Genomic DNA, 12,437 nt, shown 5'->3' with positions numbered 1-12,437 from the left:
TGCGTGAAATTCAAATAAAACTTTATTGGCCTGATAATGTATTCTACTGACGTGACGTGACGTTCGGTCGGTCGGTAAGCGTGGCTCTAGCAATGGTGGGCGTTACGTCGCGGTGGGCGTTACGTCGCGGTGGGCGTGACTCTGATGCTACTCTGGGCGTGATGTCAGGCTCTTAGTAGGCGGGCTCTCTGGGTGCCGTGTAGGCGTGACCCGAAAGTGTCTTTGGGCGTGGCTTCCATGCCGCGGTGGGCGTGGCAGGCTCCCAGGATCTGAGGTGCTCAGCCGGGTAGGGGCGTGTCTATCACCAACCCCCTCGTGGGCGTCGTTTTGACGCTACGGGGGCGTGTGGTTCTGGGCTGCAGTGGCCGGTGCTGCTGGAGAGCCGGTGATGGCGGATCGGTGCGGGGGGCCCCTGCAGGGAGCCCTGCCCCCCGAGGTGCGTGAGAGCCTGGCCGAGCTTGAACTGGAGCTGTCCGAGGGTGAGAGCCGAAACGGGGCCGCCTGGCGGGGAAGGATGGATGGGGTTAAGATCACTGACTGGCGGCGGGGAGTCGTGTCTTAGATCCGCACAATCTCTACAGTCAGCTCCTTAAGCGTTGCTTTTTGGAACCTACTCCTCTTTACCCTGTGCCAATATTCCCCATTCAGAAATCTAGCCCTCCGCAATCTCTGCTCTAATCGACCTCTGCAACAGTCGCCACCTGTACCCACGTAACAGTCCTCAGTCCTTTGCTCCTTCCATTTTATGGGTCCCCATCACCATCAACCGTTTGTATCCCCAATCTCCCTCAGTTCAACTGTTTTCCTGTCCACCCTGCACCAACTATATCGATCTGTTCATCCAGGAAGGGCCAAGTCGTCCTGACTTCTATCCTCGTTATTATTTCCACGGAAAGGTCACTGGCCTGCCCATATTGACCTCTCAGAGGGTAGCCATACCACTAGCATTGCGTTTTCAAATGCTACTGATACAGTTCCTTGATTCTAAGCAGTGCGTGACCCGTTATTGTTGATTGCCTTTCTATGTGGCTTGCAATGTAATGCGCGATCACGAATGTTGTCGCAAAAGACGAATGCCATGACCCCTACCCGCTATAGATCCTTGTTGCATGGTTTAGAATTCTCTCTCATTGATTTACTACATGACGTAGTATTGCTGTTTCTTTGGGATATCTCTCAGGGTTAGAGTGTCAAATTTGGGATTTTGTGTGTTTCACTATGCTCCATCAAACATGACAGTATGGCCTATTACATTTAGCCTTTCCATATGGCACAGCGCCCTGTCAGGAATTACTTCTTACTGGCCAGGTTCCCTAGAGTGAGGCACATAGCCTGAAATTGTATGATCAAGGTGTATGCAATGGTCCTTTAATTTTGGGTCGCTAATAATCACCGAGCATGGCCAGGGAATTGTGCATATCATGGAGCAGCAGCATGACCAGTGTTAGAGGTTTTCCGCTTCCAGTAGATGCCACCCAATATAACCCTTCCTCTAAGACTTGAAACATTTACATATATGCCTTGTACAACTATAACATTCTCACGAGTCAATGTGTACCACCACTCCCCACCCACCCAGGTTTCCACTTCTTCTCAGTTGAACTGGGCTGGTTATCTTGGCAGCCGCCAACTTGAAATTGTATTCCCTTTCACGAGTGGCAAGGTCGGTAAGCCCTTATTGTAATGTGTAAGCCGTTTGCCAGCACTCTAATGGAAACTAGCACATACAGACACTGGAGTAATCAGATTTTTTAAGCACGTACATTATGACCTAGTCGTAAACATATAACGAACAACGTCTTTTAGTTGTGTAGCAGAGCTCCTTCTTTAGCAGCAAAATCTTCAGAGTCACATCTTGTGCATAAGGGCATGGGCCAACACATGTTTCACCTCTTCTGGCATCTTCACCTGGGGCTTTCTCAAGGTTAAACCTTCCTTTGGGAATATATTCATGGACACCTTGTGATATTACTTAATCTTCGTTTTTAAAAACCTCTCACATGTAGCAGCTTGGTCTACAGTGAAAAAACGGTGAACACCTAAATAAACTAGCTGTCTTTCAGTTTGGGCAAAAGTGGATAAGTCTCATCTTTTCTGTAAGGGACTGGTCATTGAAGTATTTATACAGAAGTATTTTACAGGAATGCTTGTTTATTGTATACAATATTGCCAGATGAAAAGGAAATAAAGTATTTCTATTAGGCTACGGCATATTGAGAGGCAGCCCGAAGCGTCGAGTAGCCATAAGTCTAGAGGTACTGCAAATCTTTTATGGTAAAAATGGTAACCTTGGACAGGAATTTGAGAAATGTATATAATTCCCAAATTATAAATTAGGTGGTTATTATCAAGGTCCATAGAATGCTAATCTCTTCTGAGAGAGGGTAGTTCTCTTTGGTCAGCCAGGCCTAGTGTGCTTCCTAGTTGTCTGACGTTGTAACCTCATTGGTTAACAGCTAACAAGCAAATCACAGTGCATCTTTTTTTGTCTGATTACATTTTTCATTTAATTTGATTGGCCACGGTAATTGTATTTCTAAAGAATTTACTACTCCTGACGAGGCGTTGAAGCGCTTTATGACTAGCAGCACGCTGCTCTGAAACTCAAGGTTAGTGTAATGTTATTGTCAGTTACTGCTATTAACACAGTGCACTTATGCTGACCATTCAATGCATTTATTCTGGTCTTAGTGGTAGATTAATTTAATATGCGTTTGATGTGATCGTTGGGTGGGGAAGGGTTGGTCTGTGAGTTCATGCATATGTTTTTTTGGCGGATAGGTGAGATAGAAGAGTTTGTATTTTTGAATTGCAGAACTGTGACGTTCAAAGAAGGAACGTTTGCGATATTTGAAATGAGCTGTCAGCAGTTTGCAGAAATACAATAATAGTGATTAGTAAAAACATGCATGCGACCTAAAATAGGTTATGGTCAGAGAGAGGAGACATGCAGAGGATAAAGAGTCATTTGAAGTGGAAAAAAAGAGGCAACAATCAGAAGCTTTAAGTAACGGTCATTGTTTCATGCACAGTTTTCGGGATATAGAGCATGCTGTTTGAGATGGCATGCCACATGAAGATACAAAACTGCAAAAAGAAAATGTATTATTTGCATATGCGTAGTGCCATATTAGTTCATATTTTATTGGTAAATAGACCCCATAATCAGGCGAGTAACGTCCTCTGCTGGACACAACGAGACCTCTGCCCCATCAAGGTCAACTGATCAGCTCAGGATGTTTAGCATGAAGTAATTGCTTGCCTCGGATACAGGAGTTTTACTATGCTCAAAAGACTAGGTAATCCCATATCACAGCACTGTGAGACAATATCTGGGTAAACATTGAAAACTCTAGAGTGGATGTTTTGTGATGTTCATCCTATGGTTTGGCTCACTGTATTAATTACAAAAGCAAAGTGAGATTCATTTGGGCACCCCTTAATTGGTATGGCACAAGGTGGAGGGTGATGACTGCTTACTCAAATAGCAGAACTGGATTGACTGCATTTCTGTGGCTGAGTGGAGATACATACGCTGAGATAAGGAGAATGGTGAATGGGCTCCCCGGTGCCTCTTTTGGAGGCTTGTAGTGTCTGGATGTTTTTAAAGAGACTACCGTAGATGTATTATATAGAGCGTTTTGATTGGAAGGGAGCAGTGTTTTTGGCAGAATAAAAGTGTGTTCCATAAGTGGCACAACAGAGATGCTATGAGCACAAGGGAAATTATGGATTTGCCTCTGCACATCAAAACACCATGGTGCCCTTATTTCCCTCTACCTGGCTCAATGTTGTTTTCCCTCTCATTCTTACCTGTCAACTGACAAGGACTACAGGAGTATCGAAAAGTATTGCAGATTGTCTGGTGGTTCCAGCTTTCTCCTTTCCCATTTCTTTTTCGCTGTGTGCTTCTGCCCCCTCCCAAGCTCTGTGTTGCTCGCTAGCCCGTCCCTTTGCTTCCCGTTGCTTCCCTCCCTTCTATTTCTTCTTTAGCCGCGCGCTTTACAAGTCCAATACATTTACATTTACACAGTGTGATCTGGCTATTTCCCTGAAACCGTTCAGGGGCCCCTGCATGGCATTCGCGTCACCATCAAAAATGCAGGCAAACCAATGGTCGAAATGGGGGGGGGGGGATCTGAGGGGCACGGCGTGCCCTTACATGTAAAATTTTTGGAAAACAGTTCCCCTACTTCTTGTCAAAAGTCGACCGTCCCAGGACGGTTAACTCTGGGAGCTGAAAAGCTTCAGCAAAAGTGTCATTCAGGTAGCCTCCTGAGCTGTGAAATCGAGGGAGGTGAAGATAGCTAAACAAGCCTTCTTGGCAAGTTGGCAGGGTGCCTGATTGCCTGAAAGAAGTGTAAATGTGCCAAATGCTGAATCTGCAAATGTAAAGGGCGCCTGGAAGCCGGTATTGGCTTTAACTGATGGAATCCCTTGAAACTTCCTGGTGATACACATTTATTCAGTTTGAGAGGTACTGTAAGGTAGCTACCTGCTAATGTGATGTGTGTTCTTTTAAAAGACAGTTACCACAAAAAATTGCCTCCTGATGACACACATTTATTCTTTTTGAGGGGTATGGTAAGGGAGTAACACGCTAAGCTGTGAATGTTGTCCTTTTAAAAGACAACTATATATAAAAGAACAAAAATGCACTATGTACACCCTGCAAAAAATCTATATTTTGGAAACACTTTTTATTGTAAACCTTTTTGCGGAGTCTGGAGCAGTCTATCTTATACTATGTGTAAAGTAAGTTGGCAGGGTATGTTCAGACGTGAGTCCCTTGCTCACTTTGCCATTGGAGTCAAGCAAGCCCGGCTGAAGACGGCTGTAATGCCAGAAACCGGTCCTGGGAAGCTTGATTCCGGTCCAGGGAAGACATGGCTTGGCAGTTCGGGCTGGACTGTTCCCATGAGGCACATGGTCAGACTGATTTGCATATGGCCATGTCTGAACTGGGGTGGCGGAGTGAGCTAAAGAACGGTGATGGATTAAACCCAGATCAGTTGACTGGGGGTGAGTGTTTGTATTGTCAACGCTCCGTGCATCACCACCTTTGGTTTTTCTTTGATCGCCCTAAGTTGGCAGGGTATGTTCAGACGTGAGTCCCTTGCTCACTTTGCCACTGGAGTCAAGCAAGCCCGGCTGAAGACGGCTGTAATGCCAGAAACCGGTCCTGGGAAGCTTGATTCCGGTCCAGGGAAGACATGGCTTGGCAGTTCAGGCTGGACTGTTCCCATGAGGCACAGGGTCAGACTGATTTGCATATGGCCATGTCTGAACTGGGGTGGCGGAGTGAGCTAAATAACGGTGATGGATTAAACCCAGATCAGTTGACTGGGGGTGAGTGTTTGTATTGTCAACGCTCCGTCCATCACCACCTTTGGTTTTTCCCCGTCCTGCATATGTCACATTCGGAAATCCAGATAACTCCTGCAGGTGCAGAATAACACCGTCTAAAAATTTAAAAGTTTGAGTTATGTCACAATTAAAAGTGTGCACTATTTATATCTAAGTAGGTTCGATGTATAAAAAAAAATAACGTATCTCTGTGAATTAAGGTTTCGGCTACTCTAAAACTTTTCTTTTTCTGGACTCTAAAAGAGTGGTGCCAGTCAGTCAATGATAACTTTATTTGATCATTTTCAGTAACCTAAAAGTGCGCTACAGATTAGATTAAAAGCATAAATAATAAAAAACAACTCTTCATATATACAAATAGTTTATGAACGGTCTAGAGAATAATCAATTAAGAAACAAACTGATTTCATCAACTCGAATAGCTCATTCTAAAAAATGTTCAGAATAAAAAATTATGTTACGCAATTGTATCGTGCAACAGTTAACATGTAAAGTACTATAGGATAGGATGAGGATTTATAAAGTGCACTAATACCCGTAAGTGCAGAGGCGCTGGGCGGTAGAGAAGAGAGAGGAGAGTGCAGAGCTGATGACTAAAATGAAAAAAGCCAATTTTTCAGTAGCTAATTGAACACCAGGAGCGATTTTGCATGGGAGATTGAAGAAGGTGGGGTATTCCAGAGTTTTGCGTCTACCACAGAGAAGGAGCGACCGCCCCATCTGGCTTTGTGGACTCTAGGGGTGATAAGTTTTTTCTGGGAGGAAGATCTCCAGGCCCTCCCAGGTATATACCATTGAAACATGGTTTTCTGCTTCTGCGAGCCTTTCTTACGTAAAGCCTTGTGAACGTACACAGGACTTTGAAAGAGATTCGCTTCTTAATCGGAAGCCAATTCAGAGTACGAATCCCCTCCTTTGCTGACTGCCGTTTAGGGATATTAAGGATCAGCCTGGCAGCTGCGTTTGGTACAACGTGAAGCCTGTTCAGGGAAGCTGTGCTGATATTCAAATACAATGCATTGCAATAGTCAAGCTAGGAGGTGACTAGTGCAATGATGGTGGGTTGATGCAGTGCTGCTGGAATATACAGGAGCACATTTCTGAGAATTTTGAAATATAGGAGCAAGTGCTGACAGTGCGGCTGACCTGAGACTCGAAGGTCAGACCCACGTCAAAAATGACCCCCAGGTTTTTGATTGTCTTAGCTGTAGCAGGAAAGGGACTGCATTCTACGGCCACCAGGCATTCGACCAGATTGAGGTCTGTGGACCAAAAACGAGGACCTCCGTTTTCTCTGCATTGATCTTAAGGGAGTTATTCTGCATCCATCTGATAATGCTGGCCATACACTGGTTAAATTTCCCTACTACCGACTGCAGATCATGGGAGATAAAAACACTGATCTGCATGTCATCAGCGTAGGCAATCACTTGGAACCTAAAGGATCTAAACAGCTAAAAACCTTAAAAAGGGTAGGGCTCAGAGATGAGCCCTGGAGAATGCCACAGGGTAGGCTGAATGCCTTCAATCTAAAACCCCCACAGCTAACAATATTAGTTCTCTCTGTCAGGAAGGAGTGGAGGATTTGCAAGGCCTTACCCGAAATTCCCACCTCTTGCAGACGTTAGACCATCCGAGTAGAGGAGATGGTGTCAAAAGCAGCAGACAGATTGAGCACAATCAGCACTACCGAGCCACCCTGGTCTTCCTGCATGCAGATGTGATCAGTGGCACAATCAAGGCGGACTCGGTGCTGTGGTCGGCACGTAAACCATTTTGAGACTGATCTAAAATATCATGGAAATCCAAATAGTTAATCAACTCAATGCTGATGAACTTCTCTAGGATTTTTACGGGGGCTGGGAGAAGTGAGATAAGGCGAAGATTCTTCAATTCAGAGGGGTCAGCATTGGGTTTCTTAAGTAGAGGTGTAACAATAGCCTCTTTCCACGTGTCCGGATAGCAGCCGGACCGGAGGATGTTATTAAAAACCTTGCATAGAAAATCTGCAATCGGGTTGGGGACCAGCTTGAGAGTGAGTGGCGTGTAGGGGTACAAGGGAGAGCCAGACTTAAGGCCCCTGAGAAGAACCAGAATTTGTTGAACAGTAATCTGGGGAAAAGTTGCAAGAGTAGCGGGGCACTCCCCATCATTTGGTTCTGAGCAACCTCTTCAACCTTAGTTATGGGGATACCTCCAGTAGGGTTTTCCTTATTTTCAGTACTTGCCATAAGTAAGAAGACATTACACAGCACACGTATGGTATATGTAATTGTTGCAAAAATAAGAGCTGGCCTGCACTGTCAAAAATTAAATGTTTTAAATACGGGTAAAATATATCTCTTCCTAGCAATTTCATAAAATGTACAAAATAAAATGATGTGCAAATTGATGATAGGCGACACACTGTCACACGGGCACAATGCTAGCTCTGAAAAAGTGACAATTATTTGGGAACCCTACCATCAGCTGCAGCATGTTTGCCCTGAATAGAGTCAAAATAAACATTTGCTGGTCATTGTGTACCAATATCAAATATGGTTTCAAGCCCTCTTGGGGGGGCCATTCTGTTATAAGCGAGTATAGATAGTTTTACTTCTTCACCCACCCATTTATTTTAATTTTATTTTATATTCTTATATAGCGCAAGAATCGACCCCTTGCGGGGTATCTCCGCGCTTTGCTCGCACGTGGCATGGCAGGTGTTACCAGAGGTTTTGATTATCAGCTGACAGTTGATTATTTATTCTTCCAGGAATAGGCACGTTTTTAATTTTTTTCTGAAGGAAGAATGGTTAGAGGTTAGTCTTAGGTCAGGAGAAAGGTTGTTCCAGAGATTGGGTCCTACCAGAGAGAAGGCTCTGCCACCTTGTCTGGTTTTTTTAACCAGAGGAGTTTTTATCAGCAGTTGATTGCTTGACCGTAGTGCTCTGTCAGGTTTGTAGAGGGGCAACTTTTGAGTCAGATAGTTGGGGGCTTTCCCGAACAGGCATTTATGAACCATGCAACAGATTTTGAATTTAATACGTTGCCGTATGGGCAACCAGTGAAGTTCTCGCAGCAGAGGCTTGGAGGGGGTTCTAGGGGGGGCATTCAAAACCAGTCTTGCCGCTGTGTTTTGGACTACCTGAAGGCGATTTATGGCACTCTCGTTGGCTTGTATCAGGAGTCCATTGCAATAGTCAATTTTACTTATCACCATAGTCTGCACTAGTGTCTTGCGGTAGTTATCTGATAAGTATGGGAAGACTCGCTTTAGCAAACCAATTGTATAGAAACATGCCCCAGCGACTGTACTCACGTGTTCCATCAAGGTTAGATTTTGATCCAACTTTACCCCCAGATTTTTTACTGTTAGTTTTGGGATTGGTACTGGTCCCAGGTCTAAGGGCCACCAGTCGGGGGACCACAGTATGGACGCTTTTCCGAAGAGCATTAGCTCCGTTTTTCCAACGTTGCATTGGAGACGGTTGATCGCCATCCAGTTGGATATGGCCCTCATACCTTCCGCAAAATTATCCCTAACATTAGTGTTTAGGGAATGGAAAGGGTAGAGAAGTTGGGTGTCGTCAGCGTAGGACACCGGGGTGAATCCATATTTTCTCACAATCTCAGCAAGGGGGGCCACGTACACATTGAATAATGTGGGGCTTAGGCATGAGCCCTGTGGCACCCCCTTCGTGAGCATCCTAGAGGAGGAGTGATATGGTCCCAGGCTGACGGATTGTGAGCGCCCGGACAGAAAGCTCTCCAGCCAAGAAAGGGCCTGTCCTCCTATGCCTACTCCCTGCAAACGGCTCACGAGGATCTTGTGGGACACAGTATCAAAGGCGGCCGACAGGTCTAACAGCACCAGAATCATTGAGCCTCCTCTATCCTGTGACATCTTGATGTTATCAGTCACGGAGAGGAGAGCTGATTCGGTGCTGTAGTTGGGCCTGAACCCAGATTGGGAGTGGTCCAGGCCCCCTGTCTCCTCTATGAAACTGGACAGGTGGGTATTAAGATGCTTCTCGGCCAGTTTACTCAGGAGGGGCAGCAGAGAGATAGGACGAAGGTTGGAGAGCTCTGTCCAAGGGGAGTTTGCATTTTTCCGAATAGGATTCACCACTGCCTCTTTCCATTGCTGTGGAAGTTTACCTTCTTTGTAGGATAGGTTCAAAACTTTTTGGATAGTGGGGCAGAGAGCAGTGCTAAGCATGTTCATCACTCTGGGAGGAAGCAGGTCAAGGGGGGACCCAGTTTTAATTGTGTTTAATAGAGATTGTATATCACCTTCTGAAATTTCGGGGATATCGGTGAAAGTCTCCGAATTAGATTTTAAACAGAGAGTGTCAGCCATCTCTGTGTTGTTGGGATGTTTGGCCAGTATTTTATTGTAGATGATATCAATTTTATCTTCAAAGAATTGTGAGATCTGATCACACAAATCCTGAGAGAAGGTGTCCGGACTTTGACATGCTATGGGATTAGTGAAACATCTTACGATTTTGTATAATTCTCTGGGAGAATTGTCTGCTTCATCTATTTGGGATTGAAGGCTGGTTTTCCTTGCCTTTTTTATGTTTTTATAATAAGAGGAGGCAGCTTGTTGGTAAAGCTCTTTGCTTTTACTAGAGTGGTCCTTCCTCCATTGTTTTTCTAGTTTTCTGCACTTTTGTTTTTCAGTTTTTAAAGCTTCCGTATACCATATTTCCTTTTTGTTGTTGGTCGATGGTAATTTGACCAGTTTTTGAGGGGCTAGAAGGTTAATTGTGTCGAGGAGGGTGGTGTTTAGTTTGATAAGGGCCAAATCAGAGTTGTCAGAGCTGGAAAGAGTAGGTTTCTTCCAGGTTTCTACAAATGCTTCCGGAGTAATCTTATGCCAAGGTCTGCGTTTAATACTCATGGTGGTAGGAGGCTCGGGGGATTTGGTCAGTTGCGTGAAGGAAAATTCCAGCATGCTGTGGTCGGACCAGTGTACTGATTTGGGGGGGAGACAGTTTATTGATGGATCATTAGAGAAGATGAGATCCAGGGTGTGGCCGCCTCTATGGGTAGGACCACTGTTCTGTAAATGTAGGCCTAGGAGGACGAGGTCTGATAGTAGGAGCTTGGTGTTAGGGTCATCTGGTATGTCGGCATGGAAATTAAAATCTCCGAGTAAGATGAAATGCTCTCTTGCTTTCATATGAGGAGCAAGTGTTTCTGTGAGAGTTAAGGAGAAACTTGTGTCGGCGCCAGGGGGCCGGTAGACTAAGGCGCCCTTCCAGTGGTTTTTATTATTCCCGGTGTTTATTTTGAAGATCATTATTTCCATAGAAGGAAGTACGACTTGTTCTAGTACTGTAATGCGGAGACTGTCTTTGTGTATTATGGCAGTACCGCCACCAGTTTTTATTGGTCGGTCTTGTCTCAGGATTTTGTATCCTGTGGGGATTCCTGTCATAACAGATGGAGTAGTGTGGGGTTTTAACCAGGTTTCCGTTAGGAAGCATATTTCCGGTTTGAGGCAGAAAATGGTGTCCCATATTTCAGTACTGTGGCGCGGAAGAGAGCGCACATTAAGCAGGAAACTTTGCCAGCCTTTCTTTACTGACTCGCGAGTGGGTAAGGACCCGGGTATGATAGTGTTAGGGGTGGCTTGGAAGCCACACTGGCAACAGGAGATGAGTCCTTCAGAGTTGGGCCAGCCACTGCCTACACATCGGTAGTGATCCTGGGGGCGGAGGGAGCGTAGGAATTGGGAAGAGTACCTGATGGGAGCATCCTCAGATAAGGCCAGGGCACAGGAGAGGTGGGGGGACATGGGAACAGGGTGGGTGGCCCCTGGTCCCGTCCTGTCGCGGACGGGCGCAGACGGGCCACTCTTTGGCTACTCTTCGGCGTAGCTTCGGCTCCACTGCGCGCGATCGCTGCGCGCTCACGGTCAGGCGAGGGCTAAGTAGCCCCCAGAGACCCAGCTGCTAGAGCGCTAACCGCCCAGCAGTTTGGAGACAGGAAGTGGTGTCCTCCCTCTAGCAATCAGAGGGAAGGCGGATCAGAAGGCGTCTCCTATGACGGCGCTTGCACCAGTCATTAGGGTGTAGTGATGGTGAGTGTGGGCAATGCGAGCAATTTTACTATTTTAAAAGTTCTCTCTCCCATGGCCTTATTCTGGACATACAGTTTACATTTTTCTTTATCTAATAGTTTACAGGAATCTGGGTTAATAAAAAGATGCTCTAGGCCAATCTTCTCGCATACAGATTTGGCATATCTCCGCTATGAGATCTACATCGCATAATCTAAATTCATTACGTCCCTGAGAATTAATTTATTAAATCCCATTGGGGCCAGCTTTAATCTATCAGAGATGTACGGGGTTCCTATTTTAGCGTGGGCTATAAAGTGCGAGCAAATTGAGGGGAGTGATAGAATGTGTTTAATGAATGAATCCTCGACCCTTTGGATACTTTGTGTTGACCATTCCCCAAATCCCTGTGCCCTATGAGGCCACTGCCACTGTCTTACTTGCGTACATGGTGAGGAGTTCACTTATTGCCGTAAAACCCAATTTCTTTGTGAACGTGGAAATCCCATTGATGGATTCCTCCATTCGCGCACACCAGTTAATTATCATTGGGGCCCATGAGTTCTTACTGTCAAGGAGTATCCCTAGATAGCAGAAGGTGGGTGATTCGCTCCGTTTATGCCCTTCAGCATAAAAAAACGGTCTTATCCTGGATTTGGCGCCATAGGTCATGGTGTAGGTTTTGGAGCCATTTACTTTTAGATCCAGGCCCACCATAAAGGCATGTAGTCATCCACTAGACCCTTTAACCTCCCAGTTCTAGCGATTTATTACAGTGTCATCTGCGTAGAGAAGAATTGGAAGGGGGCACAAACCCAACATCACTGTGTCCCTGGTGGATAAACTTAGGGCTGGCTCTATCCGATTAGTGTAGAGGGAGAACAGAAAGGGGGCTAGAACACACCCCTGCCTGACCCCTCTTTTCACGTTAAAGCCAGCCGACTATTCACCATCCCTTCCAAAAAGCACACAGGCGTTTGCGTCCTTGTACAGTTGCCTGCTATAGTTGGTAATTCCT

The 12,437-nt window shown here is 45.6% G+C and overlaps 1 protein-coding gene across 2 annotated transcripts in view; it reads left to right on the top strand.

Annotated features, from left to right (window-relative positions):
• Positions 1–303: 303 nt before the first annotated feature.
• Positions 304–12,437, top strand: part of DIP2A (DIP2 acetate--CoA ligase A) — a 784,944-nt gene continuing 772,810 nt past the window's right edge. For both annotated transcript variants that reach the window (XM_078681430.1, XM_078681429.1), the window contains exon 1: positions 304–479. In XM_078681430.1, the coding sequence (XP_078537556.1) occupies positions 389–479 (91 nt within the window). In that variant the 5' untranslated portion in view covers positions 304–388. The remainder of the gene's footprint in view (positions 480–12,437) is intronic.

Source organism: Lissotriton helveticus, chromosome 3_1 (genome assembly GCF_964261635.1).
Source record: "Lissotriton helveticus chromosome 3_1, aLisHel1.1, whole genome shotgun sequence".
Classification (NCBI taxonomy): domain Eukaryota; kingdom Metazoa; phylum Chordata; class Amphibia; order Caudata; family Salamandridae; genus Lissotriton; species Lissotriton helveticus.
Note: the sequence above shows the minus strand (reverse complement) of the source record. Positions and strands in the feature narration are given on the sequence as shown.